Below are 18,109 nucleotides of genomic sequence, written 5' to 3'. Positions count from 1 at the left end.
AGATAAACTGAACTAAAGACGTAAAAGTTGTGAAATGAGGGCCTTAAGTGAGTGAGAGCACAAACAAAGGACTAAAATTGCAAAATGCAGCGCTCTAGGGAATGCCTGGTAGGTCAAGCTGAGAAAATATGGAGAGAAAAAATCAGAGTCTGCTTCATAGATACAAATTGGTCAGTTCCGATACAGACAGGTAAAGTGTGTTACTTGGTTTTAGAATTTGATATTGAATCTGGAAGATAAAGTGCTATTCTTCAAGCTTACATTGGGCCTCATTTACAAAAGAATGTCGGTGAACGTTCACCTGGAGGCACAGTTTGGATCTCCAGATGGTGGGAGCATACAGGTAAAAGGACAGTGTTGCCTTTCTTGTAATTACTTGGGAAAGTACAGTAAGAAGGAGAATGGTAAGGATGGAATAACAGACAAAGGTGCTTGGAAGTGTTGAAAAGAAAGGGGCAGGGAAGGTGCGTTTAGTGATGGCATCTTATTGAAGATACCAAAAATTGTGAAGGATGATCCGTTCCATGTGAATGCTGTGAAGTGGATGGTGAGGATTAAGGGAACTCATTTATTGCTTCATCCAGTAGGACATCGCATGAGAGCTGAAATGGTGGGAAATTGTTGAAATGCAGGAAAGGGCTCTATCACCTATGATTTTTGCCCCCCCAAATTTCTTTATTAATTTATTTCTTGCACCCTCTATTTCTCAAGAGACTTACTTAAAAATAAAAGCCTCTTTGACAATCCTCCATCTCGTCGTGCATTCTTTGACAGTCAATCTGATGACTGTATGTCTCGCACATGGGATGACATTAGACATTCTACCATTTTAGCATTTGTTAGCAATTATCAGGTATTTCAAGAGTATTATCAGGGAACCAGATAGAGTATGATGAAAGCTCTTCAGTGCGAAATGTTTATTCGTGTTTCTCTTTTCACATATATTGACAGACCTGCTGAGTATTTCTAGCATTTGTCTTTTTTTATTTCCAACATCTACAGGGGTTTTTTCTGAAGATAGTTTGAAGGCCACAAAAGGGCACTTAGTACTTTCAAGGCTGCTGTTGCTTTATGTATAATATTAAGTGGTTTACTTACTTTATTTTGTTTGGTTAGTCTAGTTTTTTGGTTTTAGCGTGTTTTTTGGGGGGGGGGGGTTTGAAACGGGGTTTGCAGTCTCTCCCTACGGGGGAATACGACCTTTTTGTCGCATTCCCCTTCTCTGCCTCCGTCTGTGCTGAGGCCTAATGGAGCTGACGACCTCGAGGCTCCGGAGGCAGAGCACCGTCAGGACTCGCCCTGAGCTCGTTCCCGTGAGGGTGGTCCGGCTCAGGGCTGAAAGAGGCTGGGACGCTCCCGTGAGGACGGCCAGCCCGAGGGTGGAACGAGGCTCCCATCGGAGCGGCCGAGCTCGGGAAGGTGCGGCGCTGGCAGCCCGAGGGAGGTTTCGGCGCCCAGCCCAGGGGAAGAAGCGATGCCCAAGTCGGGGTGGCCCGGTCCGGGGGAGAAGCGACGCCCATGTCGGGGCGGCCCGGTCCGGGGAAGGTTCGGCGCCCAAGTCGGGGCGGCCCAGCCCGAGGCTGAAGACGGCGCAGTACTCACGTGAGGGTGGCTGGGACGGTGTTCTGGCGGTGGTGGCCTGAGTCCGGGGTTCGGCCGCGGGCCAGCAGCTGCTTCTGCAGGACTGGTGGGCGGCAGCTTCAACCATCCCAGGCCGCGGTGTTTGAGCCGCGGGACTGTTCTTAACATCGCCCGGTGGGGTATCGCCCCAGCGCAGAGGGAGAAGAGGAGGGAAGAGACCTAAGACTTTTGCCTCCATCACAGTGACGAGATGCTGGGTGGACTCACTGTGGTGGATGTTAATATGTGTTTATTGTTGTTTTATTGTATGGTTTATTGTATGGTATTATATGTATGACTGCTGCAATTTTGTTCAGACTTCGGTCTGAATGACAATAAAAGGCTATCTATCTATCTATCTATCTATCTATCTATCCTATCTATCTATCTATCTATCTATCTATCTATCTATCTATCTATCTACATAACCTGCCATGTGTCAAGCCAATTTTATTCTGTATAATTTTATTTTTAAGATAAACATAAGTATTGTCTGCTAGTAACATAATCCAAATGTAACATCTTCTCTCTGTTTTACTTGTAGAAGAACCATATGAACAAATTAAAATCCATCATAAAAAGTTCTTAACAGAAAAATTTGAGTACATCACTGATTACACATCTGTTGCAGGGGAGCGCATTTACCTTCTTGAGAGATTTACTGAGCTTTGGATCACCGATAATGAATATAGCAAGCTTTATAAGGAGCATGAAATAACAAAAATTGAATATTTTAACTCTATGAAATGCCATGATATTTTCAGACCCCTCGAAAGGCAACGGCAACTGAGAGTTGTTATAACCAAAGGGATTGCAGGCATTGGGAAGACTATTTATATAAAAAAGTTCCTCCTTGATTGGGCATTGATGAAAGCACACCAGGAGTTTGATTTTGTGTTTGCCTTTCAATTTTGTGAACTCAATCTAATGTCTGAGGAAAGGTTAAGCTTGGTGCAGCTTGTGCAACAACATTACCCACACATGAAGCAACTGAGCACGACTTTTCTGGAAGATTCTGTCCGCTGTCTGTTTATTTTTGATGGACTTGATGAAAGTCGCTTTTCCTTGGAGTTTGAAAACACCCCAGCGTGTTCTGATATAGCAAAGCTTCTACCTCTCCAGTCACTTTTGACAAATCTCATTAAAGGCAACCTCCTCCTTTCAGCATCCATTTGGATAACAACACGCCCATTGACAATGAACCAAATCCCATCCTCTTACGTCGATAAAGTGACAGAAATACAGGGATTCCAAGATGAAGGAAAGAAAATATATTTCTCGAGGAAATGTCAGGACAGGCAACTGACAGAAAAAATTATAAAACTGGTGAGGAAGAAACCCAGTCTTTGGATGATGTGCCACGTGCCTGCTTTCTGCTGGATCATGGCCACTGTTCTGGAACATGCTTTCAAGTCACGCTGTGCTGAAGAATTTAGTGGTGATACAGTAACTGAGGTTTATACCAATTTGTTAATTGTCATACTAACATATCACCATCAACATCGTGGTCATGGAAAGGAAAAGGTTGGGAAAACCTTTCAGTTGTTTCAGTCTGATCAGATGGCACTATTAAATCTGGGCAGGCTTGCATTTCAATTTCTAAAGTCTCAAACCTTTGTCTTTTGTGAGGAAGATTTAAAATTCTTCAATGTTGATATTTCATCCATCTTTAGTGGATTCTGCAGAGAATATTATATTGAATACACTCCTCTTTCCCACAAGCGTGTCTATTCGTTCGTTCACACTACAGTCCAAGAATATTTTGCCGCCCTCTATATTTTTGTATCTTATCACAATGAGAAGCGCAACTTGATGTCATGCAACATGCTGAGCCGTGTTTGGCAAATCTTTCAAAAGCCCACCTTTTTTCAGGTTTGTAAAATTGCCTGCAATGAGGCAATTCAAAGTCACACTGGCCACTTGGATCTCTTTCTACAATTTCTCTGTGGGTTGGGGAAAAAAAGGATTCAGACGTGTCTACAAGGTCTCCTCATCAACATACAGGACTGGGAGGATGACTTACGGCATACCAGTAACTACATAAAGGACCTGCTGCATCAGGACATCCATCCAGAAAGGTGTATCAACTTATTTCACTGCCTGAATGAGCTGAATGACAAATCACTCATGAGCGAGATCATCAGGTCTCTCCAGCATGGAGTGCTGTCCTCCCGAAAAATGTCACTTGCTGATTATTCAGCGTTGGCTTTCGTTCTGAAAACATCTGATATGAACAAGGAAGAATTTGATTTATCTATATGTAGAACAACGCCGAATGGCTTGAAAAGACTTTCACCAGTTATTAAATATTATGAAAAAATTATGTAAGTATTTTTATTCAAAATTAATAACATTTTTTGTAACATATGGATTATAAATGTTATTTTAGATGCAAACTTAGAAAAGCGAACATTCACAATGATTTAAAATTTAGATACTTAGAATAAGGATACTGAGTATGTAAACTTATTGTCCAATGAAACACTATTGAAATGTTTATGTAAGAATTAAGGGGTTGGACAGGCTAGATGCAGGAAGATTGTTCCCGATGTTGGGGAAGTCCAGAACAAGGGGTCACAGTTTAAGGATAAAGGGGAAATCCTTTAGGACCGAGATGAGAAAAACATTTTTCACACAGAGAGTGGTGAGTCTCTGGAACTCTCTGCCACAGAAGGTAGTTGAGGCCAGTTCATTGACTATATTTAAGAGGGAGTTAGATGTGGCCCTTGTGGCTAAAGGGATCAGGGGGTATGGAGAGAAGGCAGGTACAGGATACTGAGTTGGATGATCAGCCATGATCATATTGAATGGCGGTGCAGGCTCGAAGGGCCGAATGGCCTTCTCCTGCACCTATTTTCTATGTTTCTATTTAATCTGATCAAGTGAGCAGTTTGACAGGTACTTCAACTGCAGGAGGATTTTGAAATATTTTCTGGATTTATGCTTTCCTTTGTTACCTGCTACATAACAATGATGTGCACCAAACCTGTTCAGTTTCTCAAAGTATCAGGGTATTGTGGCGACTCAGCATTGGCACAACTTTGAGGGCACAATTGGTAAAGATGTGCCCTCAAAGTGGTGGAGATGCTGCCTCAAAGCACCAGAGACCTGGATTTGATCCTGACTATGGGTGCTGGCTGTGCTGAGTTTGCATGATCTCTCTGTGACCATGTGGATTTACTCCAGGCGATCCAGTTTCGTCCCACATTCCAAAAACATGCAGGTTTGTAGGTTAATTGGTTTCTGTAAATTATTCATAGTGTGTAGATGGAACTAGTGTGCAGGTGATTGGTGGTCAGTGTGGGTTCAATAGGCCAAAGGCCTTGTTTCCATGATTTATCTCTAAACACTAAACTCCTTTGCCAACTAATTGTCTTTTTATTTTACTGCATTTGTTAGGACAGTAGATTAATACACTTGTTACTCTATATTCAGAAGCTAGACATTACACCCTGCCCTTTCAAATTGTGGCACTAATTTGCACAATAGATCAGATATTGTCCTTTCAATTTTGCGTCATTGGTAAACTGGATCAGATGATATCTCTCATAATCTGGTGCTGAGTAGAACACTGGAACGGACATTGTGCTTCATACTTCAAAGTGGGGTGGCACATTGAATCACACACTGAACTAAGGAATTATTACTTGCACCATTTTCCCACAACAGGTACTTGGGAAATAAGGGGGTGCAAGTTAAATGGACCAATGCTTTAACATCAGACCATTGGTCCAGACCTCAAACTATTCATGAGCAATATCAGATGAAAGAGAGAAAGAATAAGTACCAGTGCACTTTTCTTTTCTGCTTTTTTCTAAAGGTTATTTCATCCATGTAACCATTGAACTCTAGGTTAACAGGCACTATTGTGGATGAAGAAATGATTAGCTCCATCAGTGCACTCCTGCTCTCTACTAAAAATCAAACCAAGGAGTTATGGTAAGCTGTAATTTGACATTAAAACCCTTGATTAACTATTTGTTTAACATCATATAAGAACCAGGTGTCAGATGTAGCATAATCATATGTCTTTTACCTCAATCGCAGTTGGTTAGAACATAGAATGTAGAACATAGAAAAGTACAGCACAGGAACAGGCCCTTCAGCCAGCAATGTCTCAGGTGAACATTATGCCAAAATAATCTAATCTCATTTGCTTGCATATGATCCAGATCCCTCCAAAGCCTGAACACCCATGTGCCTCTTTAAAAGCTTCGTCAACTGAACTATTGTATCTGCCTCCACCAACACCCTCCAGCAGCGCATTCATGGCACTCGCCACCTTCTGTGTAACAAAACTTGCCCATCACAACTGCATGAAACTTTACCCCTCTCACCTTAAAAGCTATGCTCTCTGGTCTTTAACTTTTTCCCCATGGAGAAAAAAAGTTCTGACTTTCTGCACTAACTATGCCTCATAATTGTATATACTTATATCAGGTCTCCACTCAATCTCCAGTTTTCCAGAGATTTGTGTAGGATTTGGGTAGATGGAAGCTTGTTCATTCTGGAAACAGTGGGCCAAATGTTTTTTTTGCAATATATGACCGATTGCCAAAGACCAAGGAATGAATCCAGGTGTGCATGCTCTTGTTTTATGGCTAAATTGTAAATGTGTTTTTAATTACATTCCAGCTTGATGAATAACACACTGGGAGATTTGGGCCTGAAAACGTTGGCTGCTGCACTGATGAGTCCAAGCTGCAGGCTAGAAACATTAATGTAAGAAAACCAAGTTGCTTCTCAAATCCTTTTGATTACCGCAGATCATTCAAGAAAACTTTCCTCCTTATTCACCTCCCACTCAACTGTCAAATCTTTTATATTTCATACGTAACAACTTTGTGCTCATTTTAATGCTTGTTCTCAAATGTATCTTGTCCTGCCTTTTTTCTGTATTGTTCTCTATCCCAGAAGCAGTTCCTGAATTTTTCTATTTCTTGGTCTCAATCGTTTCCAATCATTCTACTACCTGCATTTGTGTCCATCAACCGGGGCCCAATCCTTCTGGATTCCCCCTATAAATCTCCAGCCCTCTCGCTGCTTCTTTTAAAATACTATCTATCTGGTGAAACCTATGGACCTATCATCTCTTTATGTAGTTTAATGGCAAATTTTGTTTTGATCGTGATTCTGTAAAGCATTTTGGGAAAAGTCACAATATAAAGAAACTGCAGTAATTCTTGGTTGTTTTTTCATGTTTGTTAAAATATCCTTATGGACCTTTGCTCTATGTTCCATTCTGCGTCGGACTTGGAATTTCTTGATGAGGCAGTTTAGATAAGTCTTTGCTCTGGATCAGACCTATATTATTTCTCAATTGTGAGTAGAGGAACTTGATTGCACGCCCTATCACAATCACATCTTATCATAATGGCTACAAAATGAAAACCCTCTCATCAAAACAAACTTTCAATGTTAATGCAGATTTGATGGATTGTGGCCTTTTTCCATGCTATATTATTCAATGATTCTATGCAAAATTTTTACAAAATTCTGCACAATATCTTGGTGTATGCGACAATAATAAACTGATGCAAATAATTAGATAAACTGTCAATAGGTTCTGGGACATTTTTAATGGTTTTGTTATTGTTATATGTGTGGCTGTTGTGAAAAATTGGATTCTGACTTTGGATCAAGAATGATACCTCAATAAAGTCTGTATCACCCACAGTCTAGGTAGAAATGATCTCACAGAACAGTGCGGTGAAGACTTGATTTCAATTGTAAGGACAAATCGGATTCTGAAAAAGTTGGATCTGAAATACAACCGACTGAAAGATGCAGGAGTGAAGAAGCTTTCTGTTGCATTGAAGGACACTGACTGTGAGACTGAAACCTTGGGGTAGGTGGTTTTAATAATACCAATCTAATTGTACTCTTTATGGGTATTTTTGCCAGTATTTAATAGGTGTCTTTGTGATTTGTGCAGGTTGTGGGACAATGATTTTACATACTGCTGCTGTGAGGAACTGGCCCTTGCTCTGAAAACTAACCAGTCATTGAGAAACCTGGACCTTGGATGTAATGAAATTGGTGACCTTGGAATTAAACTACTGTGCACTGCAATTAAGAATGACGGCTGTAAATTAGAGAAATTAGAGTAGGTAATCTCATCTCTGTTTGTGGTATCCACTAAAAAACAAGTTTCTCCATTGCAAGCAGATGTCCACATCCAAGCAAGGCAAATGGAGTGTGATATCAGCTACCAACACATTCCAGTTTTTGTATTTGGTACAGAAGGAGTTTATAGAAGAAGAAAAATAGAAAGATAAATAAAAGTTTTTTAACATATTTGATATAGTTTCTAGTATATTTGGTGCTAAATGAATGATGATAATCAAAGAAGCAACTGACTAGTTGATCATGGAAATATCTGAAAACTGGTATTTCTTAAATTGAACTGGGGCACATCATTGGAAATATAGGGGGAGCTTTATTCTGTTTTTAACCTAAAGCTCTCCTTGACAATGTTGATGGCAGAAAATAAGGGATGGTTCATTCTATATCCTCGCTGCATTGTATCTGACTAAGTAGTTGGTGAGATAATATAGTAAAAACTGTACAATTTATGTAGGTCTTATCGTTAATTTTACCTTGTGGGCAGAGACACATAAAGTGAAATTCCTAAAATGCCCTCAAATGTATTAAGAAATGTTCAACAAATTATAAAAAATGAGTTCAGCAGGGTAGCAGTTAAGAGATGGCCTCTTGGATTCATCCTATACAAATCATGAATTCCATCAAAAAAAATGTTTTAATTATTTTACAAACAATCTTATACTTATCCTTCTGCTCCTTTAAATTTATTAAAACAAAACAACTCTGGTGGTAATCTTTGATCATAAATGCAATTTAAATTCTTCATCAGCGATCCCTATCCTTTAAATCATTTGCAGCCCTCTTTCCTTGCAACTAATTGCTAAACTCTGTTTTTGACTACTGTAGATTACGTCAAACTGGTTTAACAGAGGAATGCTGTGAATATTTCTCCTCCACCCTCAGAACAAGCCAGAGACTAATACACTTGGAATTGGGTTACAACAATCTTGGAGATGTAGGCATACAGCGACTATCTGAAGCATTGAAAGATCCCAACTGTAAATTACAAACTCTGGGGTAAGTAAATTTTGACATTAATTTATACACATTGGTTTACTTGAAAGTTTCACACAAGAGGGTAAACTCTTAAGGGCCTGTCCCACTTGGCCGTCATTCGTGCGCGATTTACGCGACCTGCTAGCGTGTGGGTAGTGCCTGGGTAGCGCGGGGCGGGCTCATGGAGTGGTGTGGAGTGAAGTGGAGGAGTGTGGATTTCGTCCACGAAATCTTCGCACACCACCAGCCTGTTGCGTAACTGACGTCAAAGTGGGACAGGCCCAAGACCCTGGCGCGGCACAACTTCTCACCTCCAACAGCAGCAGAAGCGAGCAAACGATCGCCGAGCTCGGGCTGGGGCTCACGGCCGTTGCAGATCTGGATCCGCACCCACTCCTACTCACAGAGCGGGGCCAAGACGATTGGAGATAGACACAAAATGCTGGAGTAACTCAGCGGGACCAGCAGCATCTCTGGAGAGAAGCAATGCGTGACGTTTCGGGTCAAGACCTTCTTCAGACTGATGAAGAGTCTCGACCCGAAACATCATCCATTCCTTCTCTCCAGAGATGCTGCCAGTCCCACTGAGTTACTCCAGCATTTTGTGTCTATCTTTAAATGACGTCACGCACTCCAGACGGCTGTGCAGACGCATGATGACCCGCAGGACCATCGCGGGTCAGTCACTACCGGCCTTTCGCGTAAATGACGGCCAAGTGAGACAAGCCCTTAAAGATATATGACCGTTATCAGATAGCACGGTTTCAATTACTCCCTGTTGTGTCTGTGTGAGTCTGCTTCTTTAAGGAATTATTTTATTTTGGGGATTTGCAATTTTATTGGTGTTTTAAAGGATAAAACAAATTTTATTTGTCTAGATAAATGTGATCTATATTGAATTTTGTTCTTTTGTCAGTTTAATCTATATATATAGCTATTATTATATAAAACTGTGTGCCTGCAGTCCGGCTGCCTTTCTGCCTTTTGATTTGTTTCCATTGTGTGATGTCACAATGCCCAATGCTCGCAGATGTCCAATCACAATGCCCAATGCTCACAGATGTCCAATCGGAATGGATTCATTTACATATGCCTTTGCAGGAGCCCCAGCCCATGGTGAACGTTCCATTGTGTGATGTCACAATGCCCAATGTTCACATATGTCCAATCGGAATGGATTCATTTACATATGCCTTTGCAGGAGCACAAGCACTTGGTGAACGTTCCATCGTGTGATGTCACAATGTCCAATTCTCAAAGGCATTGTTGCCATAGAGGGAGTACAGAGAAGGTTCACCAGACTGATTCCTGGGATGTCAGGACTTTCATATGAAGAAAGACTGGATAGACTCGGCTTGTACTCGCTAGATTTTAGAAGATTGAGGGAGGATCTTATAGAAACTCCTGATTACATTTTGTCGTGTTTATGTACACATTTTTAATCAAATCCTTCTCCCCCCCCTCCCAATATTTAAAAAAAAACTGGCATCTCACCCATAGAATCAGCCCCAGCCCCAGCCCCTGGGGAACGTTCCATCGTGTCATGTCACAATGCCCAATGTTCACATATGTCCAATCGGAATGGAACATTTACATATGCCTTTGCAGGAGCCCCAGCATCTGGTGAACGTTCCAACGCTCAAAGACATTCTTGCCATAGAGGGAGTACAGAGAAGGTTCGCCAGACTAATTCCTGGGATGTCAGGACTTTCATATGAAGAAAGACTAGATAGACTCAGCTTGTACTCGCTAGAATTTAGAAGATTGAGGGCAGATCTTATAGAAACATACAAAATTCTTAAGGGATTGGACAGGCTAGATGCAGGAAGATTGTTCCAGATGTTGGGGAAGTCCAGAACAAGGGGTTACAGTTTAATGATAAGGGGGAAATCCTTTAGGACAGAGATGAGAAAAACATTTTTCACACAGAGAGTGTTGAATCTCTGGAATTCTCTGCCACAGAAGGTAGTTGAGGCCAGTTCATTGGCTATTATTAGGGATCAGCGGGTATGGAGAGAAGGCAGGTACAGGATACTGAGTTGGATGATCAGCCATGATTATATTGAATGGTGGTGCAGGCTCGAAGGGCCGAATGGCCTACTACTGCACTTAATTTCTATGTTTCCCTCTCCTCACCCCTCTCTCTCTCCCACCCATCCCTCTCTCCCCCACCCCCTTTCCCTCTTTACCCCGCCCCTTCCCTCTCTCTACCCGCCCCCTTCCTCCTACCCCTCTGTCCCTCTTCCATCACTCCCCCTATCCCTCTCCTCCTCCCTCCCCACTCTTCCACGTCTCCCCCTTCCCCCCCTTCCCCCTCCCCACTCTTTCCCCTCTCTCCCCCACCCCTCTCCCCCCCTCCCTCACATCTCTCTCCCCATCCCCCTCTTCTCTCACCCCCTACCCCGCTCTCCTTTCCCTCCCAAATCTGTCCCGTTTCCTCCTCCTCCTCTCCCCTCCCTCCCCTCTCTCACCCCCCCCCCCCCCCCCCCCCACCTGTGAGTTTGGGGGGTGGTTAATTTGAGTGTGATGCCTGCACTTGGTCTAGTATATTACTAAAAGCCTCATTTTGTTTGGACTTCTGTCTGCGTGTGTGCGATCTCAAGGAACTAAGCCAAAATGGTACACAATAGTGCGAAAACACCACCTTACTCACCATTGACCTGTGGTTGTTTGTATCAAGTTTCATTCAGATTGATGTTATATTTCACAAGTTATCACATTTTTAAGTTTACTAAATCCACTTTGGTAATCACTTGGACACTTCAGTGCTGGCAGTTGCAGCTATGACGTCACAATGGGATCTCACAGTCCTCCACCCGACATTTGCAACAATGTTGCCATTATAGAACACCTAGTCATAGTCCCGGCAGCAAATGATTGAACAGGATGGGGAGGGGCCAGGGGAAATGGAATTGGAAGTGGTGGGAGAGGCAGGGGTGTGATGAAATCTTACATTGGGGAACGGGTTTCGTTGGGGGACCAGTCCTCTTGTCGGGGCTATGGGTGAGTGGTGGAATATTGCGTTGGGGGAATGGTTTACGTTGGGAGAACGGGTGAGTGGTGGAAACAAATTGCGTTGGGGGATTGGGTGAGTGGTGGATTATTGCTTTGGGTGAACGGGGCCCAACGGGTCCCACTTGGTCTAGTAGATGACTAAAACTCCCTGTTTGTTTGTATATGTGTGAGTGCATGACGTTTTAAAACTCCGCCAAAACAGTACACAACAGCGCTACAATTTTTGGCTCACCTTACTCGCCAAGGTCCTGGGATGTAAAAGAGACAAGTTTTGTTTGGATTGATGTTATATTTTACAAGTTATTGACGTTTTAAACTTTACAAAAAACACTTTTCAACATTTTTCCACTTGCCCTGCCCATCAGCTGCGTCACTATGGTGTCATAATGCGATCCCGAATTTCATTTACATAAAAAATCGCAATTTACCACCTAAAAATCAGTTTTAATCAATTCTTCCTGTTTCATTCTTAATGACATCACAATGGGATCCTGAATCTCATTAACATAAAAAAATCACGATTTTCAATAACAATTTGTTTTATTTATTTAAAGAAAAAAACGTGATTTTCATTGAGAATTCCATCTTTTAAAAAAATCCGATTTTCATTGAGGGATGGGGTGGGGGGGGGGGGGATGAGGAGTAGGGTAGCAGGGGATAGATGTAGAGGAGGGGGGTAGGGAGAGGGGGGTGGTTATGGAGGGAGGGAGGGAGTGACTGAGGGTATCTACTTGTCCGGATTTAAAAATAACTGAAAGTTTTCCCGCTTGTGCGGGATTTGAAATGACTGCGTCGCTGAGGCTGGGGCAAGGTCTGGGGGCTGTAACGCTGCTGCTCCGGGCCCGCGGGGAGGGAGAGGAGTGGGACCTGGGGAAAGGACTGGGCTGCAACCTCGGTCTCTCACTCTCCCTCCCCCTCCCCAGCTCCAGGCCACTCGGCCCGCCCCCCCCCCCCCCCCCTCCCTCTCCCTCCCCCTCCCCAGCTCCAGGCCACTCGGCCCGCCCCCCCCCCCCCCCCCCCTCCCTCTCCCTCCCCCTCCCACAAGCCCCCACCTCAAGTACAGGATTTGAAATGACTGCGGCACTGAGGCTAGGCTAGATCTGGGAGCGGCGGTGTTGCTGCTCTGGGCCCTCTGGGAGGGCGAGCCACTGGACCCGGGGTAAGGACTAGGCCGCAACCTCGGCCTCCCGCTCCCCTCGGCTCCAGGCCACTTGGTCTGTCCCTCCCTACAGCCCCTGCCTCAAGTACGAATTCATCGCCGATTTTGTGGAGAAAACAGGGCCGGTGGTGGTTTACATCGAGATCCTGGGGAGGTGAGGAGAGAGAGTGGGAGGATTGAGGGAGAGGAGGGGGGTGAGGGAGAGGAGGGGGGTGGGGGGGGGAGGTAGGGAGTGGGGGGATAGAGGGAGAGGAGGGCAGTGTGGGAAGTGAGGAGGGAGAGTGTGGGAGGGATAGAGGGGAGGTGAGGAGTGGGGGAGGAGGGGGATAGAGGGAGAGGAGGGTGGTAGGGAGGGGAGAGGGGTTATGGAGGGAGATAGGGAGGAAGTTAATGAGGGTAGGGGAAGGGAGTGGGAGGGAGTGGAAGAGGGGAGGAGGAGAGGTGAAAGAAGAAGAAGGGTGAATTGGGGGGAGGGAGTGCTGGGAATGAGGGGGAATGGAGGAGGGGAGGAAGAGGGCGGAGAGAAGAGAGGGGTTGAGGGGATGAATCAGAGGATGGTAAAAAGGTCACAGTCGTGCTCCCACTTGCCGGCCGCACCTGCACAGTTGGGGGAGGATTGCCGTGACACGGGTCACAACGGGAACACGTCAGACTGCTCATGCGCGGTTTGGTGAAATATTGCATTGGGGGAACGGGACCCAACGGGTCCGCACTTGGTCTAGTATTAAATAAATCTGCCGATTATGTTAGAATGTTTTAAATATGCAGATTCCCAGAGAAATCATGGAAATAATAGACGCATTTAAAATATTCAAGTAATGTGGACTAATTAAAAATTTGCCCACCTGAATCACCTCTTTGATGGTCAGCATTTTTGCTGACCATCAAAGTGTTGGATTTTTGATGTTGGTTTAGAGCATTCTTACTTTTGCTTTAGAAGTTTGGAAGTAAACTGATAATGTAGGTGGATTTTTTAAACTGGCACTGTTCTGCTGGGTGTGCTGCCTTTTAAAGAAGCACTAGAGTGCGTTCAAGCCTCTTTGTCTATTATGGTGGATGTAAAAGATCTCATGTCATTATTTAAAGAATGATAAATCTTCCGGTCACCTAGCCTTGAGCATCAATCAGCACCGCATATTAACTTGATTTAACGTAATTCAGTTTTGCTGTTTGTATTCTTATAGTTAGAAATTTCCAGGACGTATAAAACTACAATAACAACACTTACAAAAACTACATTGGATATGTGTGAAGTTGAAGTGTAAATATATTTCATATTTTAATATTAATTCTTTCATTCTGTTTAGCTGTTTTCCAGGTGCACCCACACTACTATTAAAGGAAGGATTTTTTCATATGTGCAGATTTAACACAATTGGTGAGATTATTTCTTTGTTTCTTGCAGTCTGTATCGAAACAACCTGACAAATGCTTGCTGCCCAGATCTTGCAAGTGCCCTCATAGCTAGCTCTACACTGACTGAGCTCAACTTAGCTAGCAACAACCTACGAGATTCAGGAGTGAAGTCACTTGTTGCAGCCCTGAAGGATAATCATTGTGCTATACAGGTAGTAAGGTAAGATTGATTTCAGTTTTAATTATCCTTCTATTGAACTTGTTTAAATTGATAATCTATAATGATGCAAACTGACATGCTATTATGTTAAGGAACCTGAGACGGATAGTTACCTCTCATGAACCTGGGGATTATTCAGACACAAAGCAGAAGGGGCCGTGATATATTGTTTGCAGTCAAGCAAAAATTACAAGAACAGAATCGACATTTGGGGGCAAAGGGAAGGTGGTACAGTATCATTGTGAATGTGCAGTGGATTCCACCTCACTTGGTTCAGATATCTGTTTGAGTGGATGCACAAAAGGTCATGAATAATTATGTATTTGTTGGCCTTGCAGATTGGAAGAAATAGGTAAGGAATCATTCCACTTAATAGTACTTAAATATTTGGAGCTTCTGCATTACTGAGTTTGTCTGAGTTGAGGTGGGGTTGAGTGTTTTCTCTGAACATGGTACCACTGTGTTGTGTCTGTTTGTTTCGTTCAGTTTAAAGGGCAATGGTCTGACTGCTGCTTGTTGTGAGGATATTCTTTCTGCCTTGAGAGTGACACAAACACTAAGACAGCTGAACCTCCAATGCAACAACCTGGGAAATTCTGCCAGTAACTTGCAGCACTTTGCACAACAATCCAATTGTAAGATAGAGTGGAAAACAGGTAAATTTTACAGTTTTATCATTTTCTTCTGCCTGATCTGTTGTAATGGAACCTGTTGCTTTAGCTCTTATTCTACTCTACATATCAGAATGTTAGACACTGCTCTGTGAACCAGGATCTGAGACACAGCCTTTGTCCTGTTCTGGGAACCAAGATTTTAAACTCATGACCTAACACTTGCTGTAACTATCAAGATCGAAGAGATTCCCAATCCCAAGCACTGCTCCAGCCACCAATATCTGAAATGCTCATTGCCCCATGTCCATTTCTGGGTATCAGGTTCCATATTACCTACTCATGTTGTGATGTAGAATCTTGGACATTCACTGCACCATGTCCTGATTGGATGCCATGGTTTGAGATACTCACTATGCTGTCTTAATAACACCCTCAAATTATATCACATACTCAATAACATCTATATGGAGATCAGAACTAGATTTAATTGGATTTTATCTTGCACTAAATATTGTACCCGTTATCATTTATCTGCAAACTGTAATCATGTATAGCCTTTTCTTTAATTGGATAGCACATAAACAAAAGTTTTTCACTGTGCCTTGGTACACATGGCAATAATAAAGTAAACTAAATTAGACTAAAATACACCCTCTGAAGGAATTGTGGTGCACAGCAGTGATTACGCTGCACAGCAATGGTAATAATATGTTTAAAAACAGAAAAGGTATAAGATAGATCTAGTGGTCTTATAACTATCATGTATGCCAGATTCGTTGTTTCATTTTGCATTTTTGTTTATTTCTCAAACCAGGCAAATAATTGTTTTATTCACAATCTGATAATATAGCTGCATCATTCATTATCAATAAGAGTGGGTATTATACTGTCTACGAGCAGAGTTTTCCTTCCAGCACAAAATAAGGTTGACTGAAATCATTATAAACGTGTTCAAACCCAGGAATTAAAAACAGGATGCACAATCCTAGCTTAAGGGTCATTTCAACTGCTAAATTCACAAAGACTAACTTGCTCAGGGAAGATTGTTGTGGACTCTTTTGTAGTGGATGTATCTATAGCTCCTCTCATTGTGAGATTGTAGATTCCCAGAGCTGCTGCATTCTCCTTTCATTTGATTTCTGATGGTGACTAACTAACTATACCTCTAAATATATTTCTTCTATGCACTCCATGGAATAAGATTGAGAAATGCTGCATTGCACCATGAGCAATTTCTCAGATCCGGCAGACGAGATCCAAGTTCAGCTAGGTCAACAGTGGCAAGTGATAAGGGGTGGTTTTGATAGTGGCACAATCTACTACAATAACAGTAACTCAAGATTGCAAAATGCATTGTATAAATATAAATTCATCCTTTTATTTTCTAGCTTCATTCTGATTGATTTGTTGTGTGCATCAACTGTATCCACTGGAAGATAATGAATATACTCCATATATCCTCTACAGTATGAGAACATGGGCAATCTTTATAATGCTGAATATAAAAATGCAGATAAGAATAAATACTTTGCAAGAAAATAGAAAATCTATATACTGTAGCTTTGATTATTGTGCAAGGGATTCAATGTTGTAAATAATAATGTATAACATATAAATACAGAGCAACATTACAGGAAGTACTCTATATTTGAATGGATGGTGTGTGTAGTTTATATTATAAATGGAAACATACTGACTATGAAATTGACACTATAATTTGAAATTTGGTTGTCCACAGAAGAATATATTGTGACATTAACATAAATGTGAGGTTATGCCCATTGGTGGCAAGAACAGGAAGGCAGATTATTATCTGAATGGTGTAAGATTAGGAGAAGGGGAGGTGCTACAAGACCTGGATGTCCTTGTACATCAGTCACTGAAAGTAAGCATGTAGGTACAGCAAGCAGCGAAGCTAATGGCATGTTGACCTTCATAACAAGAAGATTTGACTATAGGAACAAGGAGGTCCTGCAGTTGTACAGGGCCCAGGTGAGACCACATCTGGAGTATTGTGCAGTTTTGATCTCCTAATGTGAGGAAGGACATTCTTGCTATTGAGGGAGTGCATCATAGGATCACCAGGTTAATTTCCACGTGGCAGGACTGACGTATGATGAAAGAATGGGTCAACTGGGCTTGTATTTTCTGGAATTTAGATGGATGAGAGCGGATATTATAGAAACATATAAAATTCTGAGAGGATTGGACAGGGCAGAAAAAATGTTCCCGATGTTGGGGGAGTCCTGAACCAGGTTAAGAATAAGGGGTAGCGGAGGCCAATTCACCAGATGTTTTGAAGAGAGAGTTAGATTTAGCTCGTAGGGCGAAGGGATTCATGGGATATGGGGGGAAAAGCCGGAGCGGGGTACTGATTTTGGATGATCAGCCATGATCATATTGAATGGCGGTGCTGGCTTGAAGGGCCGAATGGCCTGCTCCTGGTCCTATTTTCTATGTTTCTAAATGTATTCCATGCATACCAATAAATTGTATTAGTACATTTACATAGTGCACTGGTGTTATATCTGTATATTAATTGTTCTGTGTGTAAAGTTATAATGTGAATTATGTTGGGGAAATGTGGATTTTATATTTTGATTGGAAACTTCCAGTGACTATGAAATTTATTCTGTAAATTGAATTCTCGTTGTCCATAGAATATATTGTGACATTAATCTACAAATGTATTCCATGCTTACATATTTATTGTATTAGTACATTTATACAATACACTGGTGTTATATCTGTTTATTAATTGTTCATTGTGTGTAAAGTTATAATGTGAATAATATTGTTTTTTGTCATCTTACTTTTCTATAGGCTTTTATAGAAACATGGAAAATAGGTGCAGGAGTAGGCCATTCGGCCCTTCGAGCCTCCACCGCCATTCAATATGATCATGGCTGATCATCCAACTCAGTATCCTGTACCTGCCTTCTCTCCATACCCCCTGATCCCTTTAGCCACAAGGGCCACATCTAACTCCCTCTTAAATATAGCCAATGAACTGGTCTCAACTAC

The 18,109-nt window shown here is 42.3% G+C and overlaps 1 protein-coding gene across 1 annotated transcript; it reads left to right on the top strand.

Moving 5' to 3' along the window:
* The first annotated feature begins 283 nt into the window (after nt 1-283).
* Nucleotides 284-17,864, top strand: LOC129703154 (NACHT, LRR and PYD domains-containing protein 3-like). The gene is made up of 10 exons (XM_055645321.1): nt 284-343; nt 2,140-3,944; nt 5,473-5,559; nt 6,256-6,342; nt 7,298-7,468; nt 7,556-7,726; nt 8,572-8,742; nt 14,301-14,471; nt 14,958-15,127; nt 16,474-17,864. Exons 1-10 carry the CDS (start codon nt 284-286, stop codon nt 16,482-16,484), a joined length of 2,904 nt encoding a protein of 967 aa, XP_055501296.1. The 3' UTR covers nt 16,485-17,864.
* Nucleotides 17,865-18,109: the final 245 nt, after the last annotated feature.

The sequence above is a fragment of the Leucoraja erinacea genome, chromosome 14, assembly GCF_028641065.1.
Source record: "Leucoraja erinacea ecotype New England chromosome 14, Leri_hhj_1, whole genome shotgun sequence".
Taxonomy (NCBI): Eukaryota; Metazoa; Chordata; class Chondrichthyes; order Rajiformes; family Rajidae; genus Leucoraja; species Leucoraja erinaceus.
Note: the sequence above shows the minus strand (reverse complement) of the source record. Positions and strands in the feature narration are given on the sequence as shown.